The sequence below is a fragment of the Lissotriton helveticus genome, chromosome 4_1 (assembly GCF_964261635.1).
Source record: "Lissotriton helveticus chromosome 4_1, aLisHel1.1, whole genome shotgun sequence".
Taxonomy (NCBI): Eukaryota; Metazoa; Chordata; class Amphibia; order Caudata; family Salamandridae; genus Lissotriton; species Lissotriton helveticus.
The window spans coordinates 1735591484-1735613371 of NC_136063.1; the positions used below are offsets into that span (position 1 = coordinate 1735591484).

Below are 21888 nucleotides of genomic sequence, written 5' to 3' on the forward strand. Positions count from 1 at the left end.
GTAGGTGGGTCTCTTGGAGCAGGACTATGTCCGGGGCAGTCTTCTTTATATAAGCCAGGACCAACCCCCTTTTGATCTTATTGTCCAGTCCGTTCACATTCCATGTAAGGATTTGGACAGTACCCATATCCAGTGCCTCAGTCCCAAGGCCACCCACTACGCTAGGCAACATCAGTCCCAGTCAGTTTTTGCACCAGTGAGCATCGGGCATACAATGTGCAGGTATGTGTGGCAATTCCGTCTGTCACATGTTCTAAAACAGGAACAATGAACCCCCTAACAGTGAACCCTAGCCGTTTCCCCTCCCCTCCCCAACACCCAAAGATCATGCCCCCCCAGAACCGCCCCCTCTCCACCTCCCTCCCCCCACCAGACTCATTGCCATCCTAGTGATAGAGATACAGCTGTTCAGGTGAAGGAGGTCTGTCGCCCACCCAACCTCAGCCTCAGAACAAGTTAACTCACTCCAACCCTCTAAAGGAGCAACCAGTAAAGGCGGACACCAACTAATAGAAACAAGAAAGAAAGAACAAATCAATGAAAACAAAGCAAGCAAACAAAGAAAAAGAGGGGGTGTCCAACTTGCGTGCTCCTGGCCACCCAGTCCAAACTCGACCAGCCGTTACTGTCCCATCGTCACGAGTTAGAGACTGGGGGGTCCCCCCGCGAGGCCCCCATCCCCGACACGCTGTCCTGTTCCATTTTGTGTATTGCCTCCACTAGGGGATGCAATGATTGTTCCTCCGATTCTTCTCCCTCGGATGAGGTGCCGCCAGGTTCCTCTTCCCCCTCCGACTGTGCCCTCTCCGCTAGACAAGCGAACCGGGAACCCGGCGATGGATTAGTGTCCACAGAGATCGCCTTGCCCCTTTGCGCCGATCCTGATTTGAGGTATGGTGTAACCTCCACTCCACGGCTGACACGCCTCTGGTGCAGCCTCTGCGGCTTCGGTGAGCCCCGCGGCTCATCCTCCGGTCGGTCCCCAGCCGATGTCCTCCGGGTCCCAGACTGTTGTCGTGATAGGGGGGGACGCTCCTCCAGCCCCTGCCACGCCTCTTCCGGTGATTGAAAAAAATGAGTTTTCTCTTTGTACAGCACCTTCCGCTTCGCCGGAAACAGCAGCATATACTGAATGTGAAGGTCTCGCAGCTTGGCCTTGAACGAATCAAAGGAGTGTCTCTGTTTCTGCACCTCCGTGCTGTAGTCCGGGAAAATCATTATGTGGGCATTTTCATGTCTGATGTCCCCAAGCTTCCTGGCCTCACGTAGGATCATGTCCCTATCCAAAAAGTTGAGAAAGCGAGCAATGATCGGCCGTGATCTTACTCCCGCCAGTGGCTTCGCCAGCAGTGCTTTATGCGCCCGTTCTTTGACAAAACACGTGGAAAATTTGTCTTGGGAGTAACCACGAATGTAGGATTTCTGCCATGTTCGCTCCTTCAAGACCTTCTCTAAAGCCCAATAAATCGCAGTTTGTTGCGTTGTGCCCTGTTTTAGTTCCGCCATACCTTTCCTCAGGTCTGATATGGTATCTTCAGCCTCTCCTATCCTAGTCTCCGAGACCGTCACTCTTTCTGCTAGGTTACGGAGGTCCTGTCGTAGGAGTGCCACGTCCGCACCCACCTCTCCAACTTGTTTCTGTAGTGCCTCCCGGGATGCCTGTATGGCTTCCATCAGCATGGAAACAGAATGGAAGGCGCACTCAAAGGAATTACGCAGGTACTTGTAGTCTTGAATTTTCTTTTCTTTATTTGGGTAATTATACCAAAAAGGACATACACAGCCAACGCGTTTCGTTACTTGTTGTAACTTCATCAGGGCTAGATCTATAATGTTGGAATTAGATCATAAGTAACAATGAAGTTAAGAGGATGGGCGTAGTTTGGAGCAGGCGCATAGCAGGTAACGAAAAATCTCTTTATATTTTTTCTCTTGGAATAATATCAACAAAGGCCCGATTCCTAGATAACAATGACACGGAAGCGCAAGGACGAATCCACAAATAATGACGGGCACTCAAATAGTATACTTGGTAAGGCTGCTCGATGTGCCCGGTTCGGAAGGAAGTATTGGGGAGATTAGTATGTCCATGGGGCGGCTGTCTGGATTTTCGACACAGTCCAAGAGCACACCTCGCACTATTTATTGAGGCGTACTACACACGTTGTGAGCCACCTCCTGCATAGAAACCATCTCTATCGGCACCGCAGAGACAAGTATCAAGTTTATTTACGGCGGCAGGTCACACTTTACTTCCTGTCCGGCAGGTGTTTAGGCCCTCACCGCTGTGGCGCCTCAGCTCGGGGGTCCGGCACCGCGGTCCAGGCCAGCCTCCGCTGCCGCTCCGCGCCGACCCCCCTCGCCGCACGCCGCTCACTCCAGTCAGCAGCCGGGCACCATACCAATGCGCGCCGCAACGGAGGCCCGCGGGCAGCGATCCACGTCCGTCTCCTCTCCAGGCCTCTTCCGGTCACTAGGGGCAGCGCCGTCCCTCGCCAGCACCGCCGCCAGCCCAAACCAACGGCGGGGGAGCCGGTGCACCACGTCTGCCTCAGCAGGTCCCGGCTATCGGCAGCTCCCCGGCGGCGCCATCTTGAATCCCAGGCCAAGCGCAAGACGTGAGGATCACCACTCACAATTACGGGCTACCAGAGTCCCAGATCTGCGCTCCCAACACTCCAGGAAGGGCAGGGGCCCCCACAGTCCACCACATAGCGGGGTTCAGGACTCCCGGCCGGCGTCAGGTATGTCGGATCGATACGGGTAGCCGGAGCAGCCTAGGCGCACGTCTTACCCGGCTACTGGCCACGCCCCCGGGAATAGTCATTTTAACCCCTACGCTATCCAACACTTTCCCTACAGTTGCACTCACTGTGTATGGCGAACAGTCATTTTACCCCTATGCTATCTAGCACTTTCCTTACTGTTGCACTCCCTGAAGTGGGAATAGTAATTGTTTTTTAATGTTTTTATTTGCATTTTTAAAACCATATGAATACATCAAGCATGTCACATGAGAGCGCCTACAATCCCCTGCCCCGCCCCCACCCACCGCCCTCCTTCCCAACAGTTTCACAGGACAAAGCATATCAATTAAAGACAGTAATGTAAATCCCAGCAGTGTGTCACACATCATCATCCATGCCCCCTCCATGTGTCGGGGCACAAGGAGGTCTTCCCCCATCTTATCAGAGCCCCCCATCCAGACCATAGTATTGTCTCCATTTACCCTACACTCTACTGAACTTCTTGGGGCAACCCTGGGCTTTATATGTGACCCTTTCCGCTGCCATGTAAATGTCCATACCTCTCCTCCAGTCATCCAGTCTCGGAGGGATAGGCACGCCCCAAGCCTGTTGCACTCCCCGGAGTGGGAATAGTAATTTTTACCCCTACGTTATCAAACATTTTCCCTACTCTTGCGCTGTTGGAGTTGAAATAGTAATTTTATTACCTCCGCTATCCAATATTTTTTGTATTATTTTAGTTAATGTAGTATATAATTAAGATTAAAAATAATTTAAAATTTTGTAATTTGTTATATATATTTATTTTACTTTTGTTTATGTTATTGTTTTATGTGTATAGATGTATTTATAATGTATATTATATTAAATAATTATTAAAAATAATTAGTAAATATGTCTATGATATATTATATTCACGGAACTCCGTTTCTTTATCCTGAATTCTCCAGAGAAACGAAAACGGACCCAGACAGGTGATTTACAATTTTCTTTATTTTGCGTGCAACACCATGACCGCCATGACGCGTTTCGGGCCCTATGAGCCCTTGTTCACATGATATATTATATGCATATGTTTAATTTATTTTTACATTATATATATATTACTTATAATTTTTAAACATTTTGAAATATTTTTAGCAATGTTTATTTTAATTATATGTATTATTTACTTTATTTAAAAAAAATTAACTTAAATAAATAACGATAATTTTTAACAAAGATATTTTTTACATCAATATTTTTTTTCTCAATATTTTTGTACTTACCATAATGTAGATAGGATGTCAATATTCTTGACTTTGATATTCTTGCTGCAATATTTTTGTAGGTAGATATTCTGACCTTCGATATTTTGTCAGTGATTCCATTTCCTTAAATTCCAGGTCACCCTTCCTTCACATCCTCATGTTGTAAGTCACTCATAGAGTTTAACTCATGATTGGAATACAATTTCTCTGGAATGTATCATTCATGTCCTAGAATCCTCCTTCGCGCTCAGCCTAACTTATGCCAACACCTCGCAAAGGTATGAGCAATATTATCCCAGGTTATCGACCACACTAATTAATAACTAAAGCTAAATAAATTACTACAACATTTATCAACACCTCTCATTAGTGCAATGAATAATTGCAAGAAATTAAATGTGCCTCTAAAAGAGCTGAAATTTATGTTTGCTCAGTTTTGACCTAAACAAAAAAGAAAGTAATATAAGGATTTGCTGAGAAATCAGGATCCCCTGTAGATCCGCTGAAACCGGCTCAGTTCAGGATTATGTCCCCGTTATGCCGTACTCCGATGCTCTCTTTGATCAATTTGTCTCTATCTTCAGGTGTAGTTCCCAGTAGTTGGAAACAGGCTGTAGTTACACCTATTTTGAAGAAGGCTACCCTTGACCACCTCAAACCCGAGAACTACCGCCCTATTTCCCTGCTTCCTTGGGCTGCGAAAGTAGCCGAGGCCCATGTGAACAGAATTCTTTCTGACCATCTTACTAGGGCTAACATCCTCGATCCCACCCAGAATGGTTTCCGTGCGGGTCATAGCACGGAGACGGCCCTACTCTCTATGGTCGAACATCTGCGTTCTGTGCTTGATGCGGGTCGGACGGCGGCACTATTGCTATTAGATCTTAGTGCCGCGTTCGACACGATCTCGCACAGGATTTTGCTTCAGCGTCTGGAAGAAGTAGGTGTCACGGGCTCCGCCCTCTGCTGGTTTCGTTCCTTTCTTGACGAACGGTCTTTTAAGGTTGTGATCCCGCCCGGTCAGTCTAAATCATATCCGTTGGAACTAGGTGTCCCGCAGGGCTCTTTGTTAAGCCCCACTCTATTCAACCTTTACGTGAGGCCGCTGGCTGCGGCTGTCAAGCAGTGGGGCTTGACGATAGTCTCATATGCAGATGACACGCAGCTGGCGGTCACGTTGAGTGGGGACTCTGACATGGAGGCTCCTAGGTTCCGTGACGGACTACGGGCAGTGGCTAACTGGATGAATTCCAACTGTCTCCAGTTAAACGCAATAAAGACCGAGGTTATGGTGGTCGGCAAGCAGGCGGAATTATGGGGTGACTTGTGGTGGCCTCCTGAACTGGGTGTGACCCCTACTCCAGCATCGGAGATAAAAAATCTAGGGGCTTGGCTGGACCCGACCCTTAGTTACATCTGCCACACTAAGAAGGTGGCGGCTACCTGCTACGGCATTATCCGAGATCTAAGACCTATCCTGAATTTTTTCAATGCGCCCACCAGGCAGCTAGTGGTTCAGGCGTCAGTGTTGTCCCAGCTAGATTATGCTAGCTCACTTTTGGTGGGGATTAATCAGTCGGAAGTCATCCGGCTGCAGGGAGTTCAAAATGCTGCAGCCAGAGTGGTGATTGGCCTGCCAAGGCAGTGCTCTGTTTCAAACACGCTGCACTCTCTCCACTGGCTTCCTGTGAACCAGAGGATAAAATTCAAGGTACTTTGCCTTGCTTTTAAAATCCTCAAGGGTTCATCTCCCCAAATTCTGGAGAATCTCCTGGTGCCATATGTACCCTCGCGAACCCTTAGATCTCTGGGCCAAAATCTGGCAGTTGTCCCGCGTTTTAGGTTGAGCAGAGTTGGTGGTCGCTCCTTTCGGGTGCTGGCGGCAAAGTTGTGGAACTCTCTTCCCCCTCACACCCGGGCTCTTGAAGACCTCTTTCTGTTCAGACGCGCCATCAAGACCATTCTATTTGTTTAGACTTTATGTCTCTGCTTTCCTGTGGTTCCATTTTTTCTGGCCTTTTTACTGAATTGTGTTTTGTGTACCTTGCAATGCGCCGGGACGCCCCTTTGCTGGGGCAGCTGAGCGCGGTATTAGTGTAGATAACATAACATAACAGATCCAATACGCATACCATCCACCAAGCTCACTTGCCATACTACTCAGCTAGACTCCTTAGTTATGAAACTAACAAAATTAAATTTTTAAGATTGTAGCCAAACTTTCATCTCTTTTATGCAACTCCGCCTTCACAGTCTCTTTGTGAAAATCTTGATTTTTATTCCATTAAAAATGTTGAAATAATAAAAATAACTTGCAATTTGAGCTTTTTCAGTCTCAACCTAATTTTAAAATAGATGTACCTGCTCTCTGGAAAGAATTCAAACTTTTCACCTCGTCCAGTTTGGAAAAGTTGCTCAGCAAAAGCAAATCAGCATCCCTATTGAAGCAATCCAAATTCACTTTCTGGCACCCTTAAAAGATATTTTCTAGCTAACTCTATTTCAAATTCTGATCTCGACCCTTGTAACTGGGAAAATCCCCTTCTCGTTTAAACAGTATAGTGCAACCCCGCAACTGAAAAAGTGAAATTTAAAGGCCACATGCATCATTGTAGGATTTTGCGATTCCTAAATTGCGAAAATTAAGGAATCGCAATTTAGGAATTGCAAAATCCTATGCATCAAGAAATCCTAAATGTTTTTGGGATTTCTTATTTTTCGGTATTTGCGATTCCTTAATTGCGAATCGCAATTAAGGAATGGCATTACATTGATTCCTATGGGCCTAGAGGCCCATAGGAATCAATGCCTTTTTGCATTTTGTTTTTTGCGAATCGCAATTTGTTGATGCATTTCAAGGGTGCTGAGGGGGGTCCAAAGGACCCCCCCCTGCACCCTTGAAATGTTTTTTTAAGTGCAAGTTTCACACACACATGTCCAAAGGACATGTGTGTGTGTAACATGACACTTTCAAAAATGCTTATTTGAGCATTTTTGAAAGTTTTCGCATATTAACACGAGGGTCAACCTCGTGTTAATTTGCACCTCCTATTTCAGAATTCGCAATTTTGAAAACATTCATGCATTGCATTTAAGGAATCGCACAAATGCGATTCCTTAAATGCAATCGCATTTTTAGGAAAGGCAAAAAATTGCGTTTTAAGAAAAAATGTTTCATGCATCCCAAAAAGTGATTTTGGAATCGCAAACGGCCGAATTTTCCGATTCGCACCGTTTGCGACTCCAAAATCGTTTGATGCATGTGGGGGTAAATCTCTCTAGTCCAGCCAGGTAGTGGCCAGTTGCTCTTCTCCTCACTGTGGCCAAAATCTTAGAACTTCATGCTGCCAGGCAGCTTTGTGGTTTCCTGGGGCCTACTGGTTCTGTGAATGACAATCAATCTGGCTTTTGCCCTTACAAAAGCAATAAGCTTGTCATTACAGCTGTTAGATGATCTGCATATGGCATGAGATATCTTGAGTGCCAATGCCCTTTATGTATAAACTGTAGACAGTGCAATTTTAAGAAAAAACACAAACATGGACCAGTTTAGCATTCGTGCTATCCACTGAATGAGATAATGATACAAGCCCAAGTCTTCTATTTGCCGGCCATGCATAAACTTTACATTATCCACAGCTGTGAGTGGACAGGGCCACATGTCTCATGCCCGTGGACTCATATAAATGAAAGGAGATTAGGTAAGCATAGGACAGGAAACATGAATCTGGAGATATGTTGTATTTTACCTGACAAAAATGAATAAAATATGCACTTGTATCTTTAAACATGAATATTACAAATATCACCACAATAGTCAAAGCAGAATGATCCACTAAATATTTGACTTACACCAAGCATCCACACATTGCCTCCTTGGCAGATGTTGACAGAGTATTTTCTTGAAACTCCAAAATATGGGCCTCATTTAGAGCCTGATTTAGAGTTAGGCAGGTGGGTTAACCTAATGTATATCCCATCCGCATTATTACAAATGCCATAGGGTACCATGTACTTGTGAAAAGGAGGACGGGATATTCGTCATGTTTGTGAGAGTGTAAAGGATCCGTCAAACTCTAGATCAAGTCCTATGTTATCATTATGAATAAATGTTGTGGGAATACACCTGTTCGCTAAACATTTTCAGTTGGAGGAATCTGTGATTGAAATAGAGGACTAGTCTTTGTTTTTCCCACTGCAGGAACAAGCAACACATTCTATCTCTGCAGATTTCACTGAAAGACAAATCATTATTTTTCTGTCAAAGAAGGTTTCTGTCAAGATTAAAGTGGATGTGCATGACAGTGAATTCTATTCCTTGGACATTTCCTGTAGAATAACTACCTCACTGGCTGGCATCAATTTCTGTTTCTCAAGTTAAAACGTTTCTGTGTGCTTTTTTCTTTACATCCCAGGAGTATCTGTCAATACTTCCCATACAGTTGGATGTATTGTTCTATCACAAGCTGCTTACATTAAGGGCACATACATTACAACAAGATCTTCTTGTCACGGTTGCATTCCAAATAATTCTAGGAGCCTGTCAGATGGCCTTAATGCCGTTATTCTTCATCACACATGTGGCATCATTGATGATGTAATCAGAAAATAATTAAGTCATCAATGTAAATTTCAAGGGTGACTTGGCATTTAAATTACATAACACATTGGACGTTACATGCCAATTTTACAACAGTAGGGTAAAATCACACTGAAGAGACCTTCTGACTTTAGGAGACCTATTTCATTGTGTAAAGTCGTTGTAAAATGCAATCTGTGAGGCAGTAAACGGTGTTTTTCTCCTGCTAATTTTGTTTCACTGTTGATAGCATAGGAACACTGCAGTTTTAAATGTGTGATTGAGCATTTACTAGTACAGTTGCCTTAAACAACCTGGTATTGGGCCAAATGTATTCATTTTAATTCCCATGGCATTACGCCTATTGTGACTGATACAAAATGGTTACAGATTACAAACTCATAAATGACTTTACAGATTACCATACCAGATTACCGATACATTATAGAAGAGACAACTATTTAATATTATTTATTGGTTTCAATATGTGTTGTTATTTAATTGCATTGTCTTTTTATGTGTTCCAATTTATTGTTATAAATATTGTAAGATTATAAGCATTGCAATTGGTGGGCAAATTATGGGTTTCACTGCTTTTGTGTATGTTATGAATTGTGCTCCTAACCATACCTTCCAAATTTCGATGTTGTTTCAGGTTTTATCGATAATCATAACTGCCCTTTAACTGTGCTTTTTCAATGAACATCTAAGGTCTATTTAACCTTATGCTACGTATTAAAACCAAAGCTAACCATAACTTCATTTTAAACTTTGTATTTATTGGTCATTTGTGAGTGTTTTGATCACAAAACATTCAACAGTTTTTAAGCTGTCACAGAAAACCAACCACCCTATAACTCGTTCCCCCACCATGCCCAGTGTTATCAATGATGTAACTTTAGATAACATTGGTGATGTTCTCAATTAGGTCATAGAACTTTTCATAAATTATGTAAAAGGCAGGATTATAAACAGTGCATGGTGAGGTCACGAGTTAGAATCATTGCAGTTAGTTATAACTGGTGAGTTTTTTTTAAAGTTTAAAACATTATGCTTCACCTAACTATAATGTCACTTTACCCTTTGCTTTTTTGAGTGAATTTCTGAATTTAGTTTTATTGTAAAGTAAAAACATAAAGACATGCCATTGTAAGAATGGCATACCTACTGGCTTTGTCAAATTGTCAAAGGGTCAGTACACCAAAATATAAAAGGCGTTTTTCACACTATATAGCTCCAGTTTGGAGTGCTTGAAAAAAGATGGTAAGCTTTTCTGGGGTCATGTCAGATTTCTAAAAATGTTCTAGTGGAGTCTGCTGTGCTCCCTGCAGCTCCAGCAACATTGCGATGGGGTCTCCTGGCCCTTGAAATGGCTAAGGGAGGAGGGCTGCACCCCTCCCACTCAATATAAATGATATTGGCCCCTGGTGGGAATGGGGTGTCTGGGGCCTTCAAATGGCTAGGGAGGAGCTGCTTGCCCCCCTCCCCTTAATGACGACTTCATACCCGGGCGATTTGTGCCCCTGGCCCACCCCGGTTGGCTTTTCTTTTTTTTTTATTTACATCGGCTCCCTTGATCCTTTGTGGATCAGCTGTAAAAAACGTTTTAAATTACATTTTTGCCTTCTGGACGCCCCCACCCCCAACCAGGCCAAGACGGCGAGGGAATCACTCCCTGCCACCCACCCTCCCCCATACATTTGTTGATACTTTTATCTGGACAGGGGACAAGAGTGCCCCAGTCTTAAAATGACGGCAGTAACCTCATTGTTAATGTTGATGGCAGACAATCAGAGTTTATCTTTTAATCTCCCCGACAGGCAATATACATACAATTTGAACCTTCATTTCTTTAAACAGATTTACACCAAATCACAAAAAAAAAAAACTTTCGGGGTAAATTAGCTTTCTGCCAATTTTGGTGTAATTCCATTCAGCCGTTTTGGCTGTAGCTGAGTCTGAAGTTCCAATGGGAAAGTGCACGGGGAAAATGTGTTTTGGTAACCGCGCTTTTCCTGGACCCACCTTGATCGATCACCCCAAGCTTTCCATGTAGAAGCTGCCTGAGGTGTATGCAACTTTTTTTTGTAACAGATTCGCAGAGATGTGTCAAACGGCGCCAAAGATATTACAAACTAAAAAATCCATATCCTATGGAAATGTGGCCCTAACTTTTACTACCCAGTGGCGAACGTGTGTATTTACAGGTCTCAGCTTCACATCTACGTATCTACATATCTTGAAGTGATATGATCAAGGTATGTAGATCATCGCCGTTAACTACTAAGAGAGAGACAGCATGCAGGGTTAAAGAACTGCACCATGGCATAAGCATAAAGAAGAACTTTCCACTGACCTTTGCTTTCAGGAAGAGGTTCTTCCAATTCTTCGAAAGGATGCTGAGACAAGAAGGCTTGTGCTGACTCCAGCACAGAATAAATATATGGACCTTTGGATTTAACCTCCTCCATGAAGGCCTGCAGAGAAGAAATCAAATACAGCAAACTAAAGCTTCACTAGGCAAAATCACGGAAGGATCTACAGAGATAAAAGGATCTAACGATTTACAACCATAAAAATAAAATATTTGACATACAAATTTATGAAACTCAAGAAATACGGGCAAAAGATGAAAGTGGTAATATGTATTATTTGCCACTGTGCTTAACGTATATAAACACATTTCTAATACTTAACACTTTATAGTAAGGACTCTCTATCTTTATCATAAAATAGTTAATCCAAGCAACTAATAGTCAAAAACATCTAGACGATTCACAGAAATATAATCTTACCCTCTAGTTAAGCTGGAACACTGTGCTCCCACCATGCACAGTGCTGTTATCATTGATGTAATTTCGGATGTTACAGTGATGTTATCAATGTTATACAGCATGCAATGAGTGATGGAATATGTGAGGTAATGAGCAGTGCGCGAGTTATACTTACTTTAGAGCACAAGTTATAGGTTCTTGAGTTACCTATAACTGATATCAGTTGTGTAGCAATATTAAGGGTGTAATTTTAAGTAAGGCAGACTTAATGGCTTTGAAAAAAGGTCAAAATACAAAAACTGGTCGGCGTATTGGCTTTATTAAGGGGTCAGCACATCAACATATACAGACATTACCTATAGCCTTTGTCAAAAATCACCAATAACTAAAATCAAATGTATATTTCATGAATTCACACACTGCAATATTTGATAAAAGTGAATGTCTTAAAATATTTTCAATATAGCATTTAAAAAAATAACTAAAATTCTTTAATTCTATTTTTAACAGTTTTTTAGGCCACAAAGTGCAGACATGGAACCAACCACAAGGTGCCCTACACTACAGCTGAAGAGCATACAGTTCCAGCTCGGAGTGGTAAGCTCTCCTGGGGTCATGCATTTAATGAACAATGAGACTTACTGTGTTTTTTTTTATTTTGCTCCCTGCAGCCCTCCCTCAACATAGAAAAACGTTGGTGGTGTCCCTGTCCCATTGAAGGGCATCACCAGGAATAAAAAAATAATATTAACAAAAAGCCCTACGGCATTTTGTGGCACTCCCGAGCAGCTGCACTAAATCTGAAATGAGCAGCTATTTCATATTTAATTGTTTTTTTTTAATCATACGGGGAGGGGGCATCTACCCCTCCCAGCTTTCTATAAGCCCGGCAGCCCAGTCCCTGTAGCCGGTGTTTTTTTTGGGGGAAGAAGGCATGCGGCTCCCTCTCCCTGAGCCTCTCAAGGGCACTGATGACCCCATCCCCTTAGGAACATTTTCCTTTTTGGGGAGAGGGGCATGCAGCCTTCTCCCTGAGCCTCCGAGTACTACAATTGCTGCTGTCACAAATTTGTTGATGTAATGGCAGCAATCAGTTTTTATCTTTAGATCTGTCAGCTACGCCGATCTTCTGTGGCGTGAGATATATATATATTTTTAAACCTTCATTTTTCAAAAACTACTAAATGTATTATACCAAATCACAAAAGCACAGTTTCTGGACCAAAATTTAGCTTTCTGCCAAATTTGGTTTAGTTCTACAGTAAAATGAATGGGGAAAACTCCCCCGCTTGACGGATCACCCTGAAACTTTCCAGGAAGGAGGTGAAATAGGTGGGATTTTTCTTTGGAAAGTTTTGTGAAGATTCATCAAATGCCAAAAAATGGTTTTACTATGGAAGCGTGGTCCTCACTATAGCTACCCAGTGGTAACTACCACTGGTGATATAGATAGATGGATAGATAGATAGATAGATAGATAGATAGATAGATAGATAGATAGATAGATAGATAGATAGATAGATAGATAGATAGATAGATAGATAGATAGATAGATAGATAGATAGATAGACAGAGAAGTTTTCAGTCAGCCTTCTTCATCCTCTGAGCCTGTTCAAGTGCCCTTCACATTTTTGTACATGGGGGAATGTGGTAGCCCACTTTATCCATTAGGTGCCTTGCACTGTAACTGTATTTTACCTGATCATATGTGCTCAGCTGTCTGAAAAGGCGTGCACTTCGATGAAAGGGCTGGTGTGCCTGGGCTGCTGGTCACTCATATTTGCTATTTTTTTTTAAATATTTATTGCCACTGTTTTTGTATGTTGCATATGTTTGCATAAATACTTAAATACATGGTAAGCTTGCTAAGGCCTGCCTGTGCTTGTTTATTTTACTACCTGCTTCGCTTACATGGACGTGCTCTTTTTCTTTCCTAGGATACAATTTCTGCACTGTATTTTGCATGAGAGCATTTATTTTCCACAATAACTTTCTGTATGCAGATCTTTGTGGGAGAAAGGGACAGGGAGCAGTGAGTGCAAGCAAACTGTCCAGGAATGAGTATGCACACCCACACAGTGATAGATTCACACCCATATACTCACTCACACACAGGTACGCACATATTGAAAGAGATGCAGCCATGTGTATATACACAATGAAAGAGCTACACTCATACACGTATGCACAAATACAAACACAAAGGCTATCTATTAATATGTTTGTTGGACGGGTCCTCATTGGTGGATACTAGTGATTAACCACCACAGGACAAACAAGTGAAATTCCACTTCTCTCTGCCCTGTTTAGTTAAGGAGAGCAGCCTGACCAACATGATGAACGAAAAACAGCAATTCAGGTACTACACCTGGACTGGCGACAATGTGCCTCAGACAGAGCCTGGGAATCAGAGGCCTACTTTATCAATAATTGAAACAGGGCAATGAAGCACGACAACTTGCTGGGCTGCACCATATTTACAAAGAAATGGTACATTCCTGCTCTCTCAATGCGCTGGGGCACAATGTGCTGCCTAACACCAAAGCAGGCACCTTTGCACCATGGTGCAAGGGAGTCTGCGTTGCAGGCGGGATTGTTTTTGAGAAGGAAGTGACAGCTTCCTGCACCAAAACAATCCTTAGAAAGAGAAAAGAATGATATAATAAAACAAATACGCCTGTATTCTGAATGTGCTAACCTAAATTCTATTCAAAGGCTGTTGAACTAGATGGTTTGCTAAAATCTAAATCTATCACATCCACAACTCTGCCATGGTGAATCTCCTGGTTGCCCAGACAAAAGTTTGTTTTGCCATGCATATATTTGCAGGCTGTAAGTAGATTCACATTTTCTCGCGGCCACTGATATATGGTTTGTTGGCGTCGCTGCCTCTTTCTGCTTTCATATTTGTGGTGTGAAACTACATCTGACTTTTCTCTAGTCCGACTCCCCAGAACATTCATGTGCCAGCCTTTGACAATGCAAATGCATGTTTTTTACTGTCCTAGACTGTATTCAAACGAATCTCAACATCTTATCTACGTCAAAATTACTAAACCATGTAGGATTCTTACATCAGAAAGTTGACTGCCCTCTGAACATATAATTTTGAGAAAGCCTATGCAGGTAGAGTGGGTGCGGTTGCAAGATTCGAAAGGAATTGGAAATATTTTAACCAACTTGAACTATTAAAAGGAAAGTGACTGTTCTATTTTAGCTATCTGTAAATTGGTATGACATCTACATCTGAGGAAAGAGTAATATCCATCTGCCATGCTATATCAAACTGCTAAGTATTTTTTTTAATTAAATGTATTATTGTCTGTGTTATTAGATATTGGCACTCTACTGCACTTAATTGCACTAGTCACTTTATATAGGTCTAAAAAAATAAAAAAATTAAAAAAAAGGAGGAGGAAAGGGAAGGAGAAGGGAAAAAAAACCAAAACATTTTGCACATAATAATATTTGCAATTTTAAGCGCTGGTTTTTTTTTTTAATATACTCTTCGCTTAGCACTTTATAAACAGTATAGTATTATTATTACTGTGTTACTATACATTGGCACTTTATTGCATTAGTCACTTTATATAGGCTATATTTTGCACATAATGGTATCCTCTAGCGTTGGCTCTTCTTTTCTTGCATTTGCATTAGCACCTTAGTAACGATATAATAATATTATTCTTGATGCTGCCCAAACCAACTGCTGCTGTTTATAGGTTGGGCAATCTAATCTGTTTTGGAGTTATTATTTTGATTACGGTAATGATAATGATTTTCTTTCTCTTTGATATTATTATTGTATTATATCAATTGGTTTAAATTTTGAAGTATAATATTGGTTATTTTCTTGTTATTACTGTGGCATTCTATTGTCTAGGTTTGTCTCTTGGAGTTTGTCATTTTCTGGGTTAATGTATGTCCAATTATGAAGAATTTAATGTACCAATGTATTTTTCTTACCTACGGCTTGTAATAAAAAAAAAAAAAAAAAAGAAAGTTGACTGCCCTCCACTTGCTCGTCTCCTCCACCGTTTTTCCGTTCATCTGTGGACCTCATTCATACTCTGTTTTTAATTATGAACTAAAGCAATCATTTAACATTGGTCCCTATTCTAAGTCATCTTTTACATTATGTACTACTTCTCGTCTCAGGTTCACAACCCAACTCTTTGATTTTTTTTTCCGTAACAAATCTTGAAAACTTTTGCCTTATGCAGTCTTGGATTTATTTGCTGATATTTTTGCCTGTTTCTGCTGCTGCCCTCTGAACAGCCTTCCTTTTATTTTTTTCCCCATATGAGTGCATTTTTGTTACATTCTTTTTGCCACATGTGTACCGTACATAGTGAACAACTAACCTGCAGCTTCACCACTATAAAATTGATATTTTCACATGTACTTGAGTCGCTGTACAGAGTCGTTTTCTGTGTAAACAGGAGCCCATGGCTCTGATGAGACCACATTGTTTCTGATGGAGACTGCCATGTCTAAGGCATCCCATTCGATCACATCTACTTTGCAAGCAAGTCTTTCATTGTTCGCTCATGAGAATACGTTCAAAGTTTAATAACACATTACATGACTAAATGTATGGATAAAGCTTGGTTGCTTATAGATAGCCTTTACAGACATGAGCCACATACCATCATCATCATCATTTACTTTATTTCGACCATAATATCATAAAAGTACACACAGTATAGTAGGAAATACAGTTAAAAGTGATTGATAGGATGAAAAGGTATAAAATTCAGATGAAATACATAGATAAAATAAAAATAAAAGAACGAGTGGACCATCATATATGCCGAATCAAATGATCATATGTTGCTTCAATAGGATTTAATCTACAGTCCATGTCGATTTTGTCCATCACTTTACAGCATCCATCAGAGCAAACATTTGGACTTTTTCAACCATAGTGCATACCAATATCTAGACAACCCAAAAGACACAACTCTGCTTGTGTCTGTGCTCAGAGATCTAAGCACCTCCAAGTAATGTCCAGTCCAACAATTTTACAAAGTGGAAAGACCCACTTGTCCCTCAGAGATTTATAAATCGGACAAAAGAATAGGAGGTGGATGATGGACTCAGCACTTGCATTACAGACGGGACATTAATCATCTTTCCCTGTATCCTTCCTCCATTTTTTACAAATAGTTTTAAGGGTAGTGTTTTGTAACGGAACTGGAAAAATGGCTTCCGGGCCAAGGGAGGGACAATTTCATCCAATGTGTCCTCAAAACGAGCAACGCATTTAAAATTGAGGAAATTGGTGGTCAAAATGCCATCGGCGTCAAGTGCAGTTTGCAGAAGTGTTATTTCCCAAAACCTTTCCTTTAACTGGGGTCTCGATATGGAGTTCATACTTCCAGGGTGGAACCAAAACCCTGACTTTGTAGGCCTCCCTAGAAGCACCTTTAGGGCTCTAAACCAAGGGATTGCTGTAATAGAGGGCATTTTCATGAGCTCTGAAAGAGGTTCCCGGAAAGGGCAGAGCTTTTCCACGGGCCACAATCAATACCAAATCATCAGAAGCTTATAGCTGATCTCATGAGCCAGCTGTCTGTGTGCTAAATCAAGGCAAAGTGGCATCAGTGGTGTACTTACAGAAAGATCTGTCAGGGATCTGAGAAAACGATGTTCTACTATTGAAAGGGGATTAGTTGAACCTGTGCCCCATAGTTCTGCCCCATAAAGTGCGCCCCTAAGATTTTTATGTTGTAAATTTCGAGGACTGGTGCTAGGTGCCTTGTAAATGCATTTCTATGCATTTTGGCCAAGTTTGCAGTCTGGTGTATGCGTCTTCACCTTTTCAATATGTTGATCCCACTTAACTGTTGAAGTTAGGCGAATGCCCAGGTAGTCAAAGGTGTCGACGCGTTCTAGCTTGCTACTGCCGGCCAGGACTTGTCTATTGTTTGATTTAGCCTTGCCCTTCCTAAAAATCATGTATTTGGTTTTAGTTTCATTCAGCACCAGGCCTCGCTCATCACAAAACGTGATAAAATCATTTAAAAGCTGCTGAAGTCCCTGTGGAGTCTTTGGGATTAAAAGGGTGTCGTCGGCAAAAAGGAGGAATGGACTGTTGTGCTGCCGACTTTCGGAGTGTCACACCCATCCCTATCTAAACACTTGATGACATCATTAATAAACAGAATAAAAGTGTGGGGGCAAAGACACAGCCCTGTCTCATGCCACACTCGATTGGGAAAGTGTCAGTGAGTTGACTGTTCCCATCTCACCTGTGCTGTGTTTAGTGTATGGAGTCTGATTAAAATATCTAAAAGATTCTGTGGCGTACCTTGCTTTTTAAGAACCCTCCACAGTTTTGCTCTGGGGACTAAGTCAAAAGCGGACTGTAAGTCTACAAAAGCCACATAGAGTTCCCCTCCTTTAATATGTACCTCCTTCCAATATAGACATAACAAACAAAAAGTTTAGTCTAGAGTGCTAATTTTGGCTCGGAAGCCTGCCTGGAGGTTACTCAAAACTTAAGACTCTATGATCCATTCCTGCAGCCGGGCTAGGATCTGCTTGCAGAAGATCTTTTGTAAGGAATCAACAAGACTTATTGGCCTATAGCTAGATGGTTTCGTGCTGTCCCTTTTTTTGTAGATCGGAACGGTCTCAGCATTTTTCCGTGATGGAGGATTGGGGCTGCCTCTGAGGATTGAATTAGATAATACGTTTATGTATGGACCCCAGACAGCAAAATCCTCTTTGTAGAGGTCATTGGGAATATGGTCAGGGCCAGGCGCACAAGCCAGGGTGCAGGAGGCAATTGCTGCTTTGGTCTCTTCTAGCATAATATGGAGGTCGATTGCCCACACAGCATCGCTGATCAGGCCTTTGTCTTGTCCCACAGGTACCACATCCTTGGGTTCGTATAGGGTACAAAAATGTGTTTCCCAGGCCTCAAGGTGTACTGTAAACTCCAATTGTCGCTCTGTACCCTTTAACCAACATGTTGCTAGACTCCAGAAGTTTTTCGAATCTCTGTCTAGCAATGCTCTCCTCAGAGATGACCATAAGGAACCCACCCACTTCTTTTTGGCAGATTCGACTACTTGTTTATACTTGGCTCTGCAAGACACTATTTCAGGGCGAGATTTTTGTTTGACTGCCTTTAGTAGTTCCTGCTTGGAGAGCATACAGGCCTTGGTATGCCATGTACCCTGTTGATCTTGTGTTTGTTGTAGGCTGGCTCTTTCCAGCTTAAGCCGGTTTCCATGGTGGCCCAGTCAATCCCTGATTTCTGTGTATAGCAGTTCATGAATAAGGCCTATCACCTCATTAACCTGCTCCACAGATGAGCTTGCAGCTTTCTCAAGAAATATGGAAACCTTCCTCTTTACTGCGCCTAGGGCCTCCAGGTGAGCCTCAACCCAATTCCACTTAATTCTCCTCTGATTGTTTGCTGCTGATAGTATACCAAAATCTGGTGAACCCAGGTTAACAGTCCCCACAGACGCTTGGTTTATAAAAGTGAGAGCAAGAGCGTTGTGGTCGCAGTTGACCCTTTTGACCACTGCCATATCCATGACAAGGTGCCAGTAGTTTAAGGATACTAGGCAATATTCAATTCTGCTCTCCTGAGTCCTGAGCTGTCCTATTGAAAGTGGGGTCCCCTTTAGTGTCTGATGCCCTTCCATTGATTGCCCTAAGATCATGTTGCATTGTGAGAGCCAGCAACTGCGCTCCTCTCACACTCCACCTTATCAGGGGCAGGTCTAATTGAGGGACCTGCCATTCTCTGTCCCATTCATCAGTCAGGTTAGGGGGAATTGGAGCCAGCGGTTCAAAAGTACAATTGAAGTCCCCACACACCAATAACTGGGAATTGTTCGAGTGTTGCATTAGTGCAGTATCGAGGATACGCAGAGTATCTGTTTCTGCCATACCCTTCTGTACCCTATTGTAAATATTAAAAATTCTTATTCTAGTGCCACTTTTGAAGCTGACCTCCAGAGCCAATATGTCTTCTGACTCCGCATGCGATGGTCTAACTTTGCACCCTAGTTCAATATTCACCCAGACAGCTAAACCTCCTGAGTGTCTACCTCTCTCTTTTCTGTTAGCATCCTTGGCGTGAGTTGAGAAACCAGTTCTGTACGGGCACGTAAGGCTCCATGTTTCTTGGAATAGGATGACATCAAAGGAGTCTATGAATGTGCACCAATCTAGGTCTGCCATTAACTTGGTAATTCCCGCCACGTTCCAAACCAGTACCCTAAGGGGAGATGGCTGCGACAAGACCCCCGTAGTACCCTCAGGCCTTGTTGGTTCTCCTCCGCACAGACCCGGGTTCAGCAATGAGTGCACAGTCAGTGTGCATAGCTACAGATGGTTCCAAAACACAGGCTAAAGAAGTAGGATTTGAGGTTGGGGTTCTATGATCATTGAGGCTAATATGCACTTTGGGACTAGAAGAATCCTCCCTATCTGCTAATGTTTGTTTTTTGTCGCCCAGGGGTCAACTGATCCTCTTCCCATCTGCCCTATTCAGCAGAAGAGGCCTACGAGGAACCACCCCCAGGCCAAAAGGATGAAAACCTTCATGAGGTTCATCTATGGGGGCCAAGAGGGTACTAGGAAGGTCACCATATAGTGGTCTATATCTAATAGTTATACTGGAGTTTTTTTGGGGGGGACTGTGCGGGCATCCATCGATAGCAGACCAGTGGTTATAGCAGCATCATAGAAGCTGACCTCTATTGTGTCCCTTTTGGTATTTGGCAATGGTAATCTTCTAATCACTCTAATGTCTTCCCAGATTACTGAGTAACATTGCCATGTGTATCTAAGCCAGTGTATAACCTTGTTTTTAGGCGACTCCTGGCTTTCAGAGTGTCTACTAGTGAGTTTTGGGACATCCATGAGAAAGATCTCTAATGGGCACTCCCCTTCTTCTGGTCTCTTATAGACACCCTCCCTCACTGATTCCCTAGCAGGGGCCCTCACCTGGTCCTGCATATGAGTAGAACCTTCATCCCGGACAACCTCACCTCTGTATGCATTTTCAGGGAGCTGATGACAATCGCCCTTAGGTGGCATGGGGTTTGAGGTTCTTGTTCGGATGGGATCTTGGGAGCTAGTTCCCCTTTTTCTAACCGTACTGCACACCTTTGGGCTGGTTTGGTCCCTAATCAGTGGGGGCTTCTTCTGGTTTGGCTTGAGGACTTCCCCCTTGTCACTGCCCATCCATTCCATTAGAGCGATCACCTTGTCTTTGAGTGTACACACCTCAGCTCTCAGGGCTTCTATCAAGTCGTTTAGTGGCTGCAACCCACCGATCATACTTTCTGCCTCATCGGAGCATATAGGATCAGCCTCCCCTTCCACCTCACTAACCCCTTCCTCATCCACCCCGAGAGCATCAAATATGTTAAAGCATTCTATACTGGAGGTCGGTGTTCTACTCGGGGTAGATGGGGGGTTTGCCTCCAATAAGTTGACTTGCACACATATATCAGGTGAGGTGCCTCTAGCCTTCCCATGTTTGGCATACTGTTTTCTAGATGTTCGCGGAGACAATCTAACTGTCTTCTCAGCGGGGGGAGGTTCTGGTGAGGTATCAACCGATGATTTGTCATCTAACACTTTGTTACACCTTTTTTTCATTTTTTTAAACCTCAGGGGGATTTGTTTTACAGTCTTTTTAACAGGGGGAGGTCCTGGAGAAGGGATGGGCAGTTGACCAGTGTTGTTAACACTGCCAGTCTGTGTACCACTGAAGGATAGGGGACTAGTGGGATCAGAATTGGCAATTATCTAACAATCTGCTAGGATTGATTCAATCCTGTCCATTGTCTCATGGCAAACAACATTTGACGGCCTGCCATGACCCATGGATTGAGCCTTAGCCTAACTTTTGCCCATGATACTGTAAAAAAAGTTCAATCGGGTCGGGGACAATCGATATTTGCCCGGCGGTATTGCCTCTGTGACCCTCTAGTTATTTAAATCAATGAAGAGGCAGGCGCTGGAGACTGGAAAGCAGGAAACAAGGTTTTTTTTATTCTCTCCGGAGGAGAACACAACGAAACGGACAGAAGGTATCGTTCTGAGGTGCTCTAACTGCATCCCGGAGGCCTGGCCTCTTATACACAAGTTTATCTCTTTATTACATGTAACACATTCTCGTTGATACTTTGATGTACGGAAAGACATCCTCAGAATCCCCCCTTCCCAGCCCGTTCCCATGCAAGGCTACAGTGGAAGTCCCCGCCCCGTTCACAACAGGTGATGATCATTGCGCAGCTGGGTATTCCGCCGATTCACGGAGTGTGCGGGTTCCGATCGGATCTCGTGGGATGGGGGGGGCTTTGATCATCTCGGGGGTCCTTTGAGGAGGGAAGCTTCCTATTGTATGGGGAGGGGCAAGAGATTGGTATCGGCAGAGCTAGGTGTCGGCCTGGGAACGGGGAAGACAAACGGGCACACGGGGAAAAGGGGTTTGCATCAAAAGGGCCGGAGGTCATGACGGGGAAGCAGGGAGGTGTCGCGCTGGGAACAGGATGAGGGCC

At 43.1% G+C, this 21888-nt stretch overlaps 1 protein-coding gene across 1 annotated transcript in view; it reads right to left on the reverse strand.

Moving 5' to 3' along the window:
• The window catches only part of DRP2 (dystrophin related protein 2), a 547219-nt gene that overhangs the window by 278229 nt on the left and 247102 nt on the right, over nucleotides 1–21888 (reverse strand). The window contains exon 4 of the mRNA XM_078686308.1: nucleotides 10933–11053. Within this exon, the coding sequence (XP_078542434.1) occupies nucleotides 10933–11053 (121 nt within the window). The remainder of the gene's footprint in view (nucleotides 1–10932; nucleotides 11054–21888) is intronic.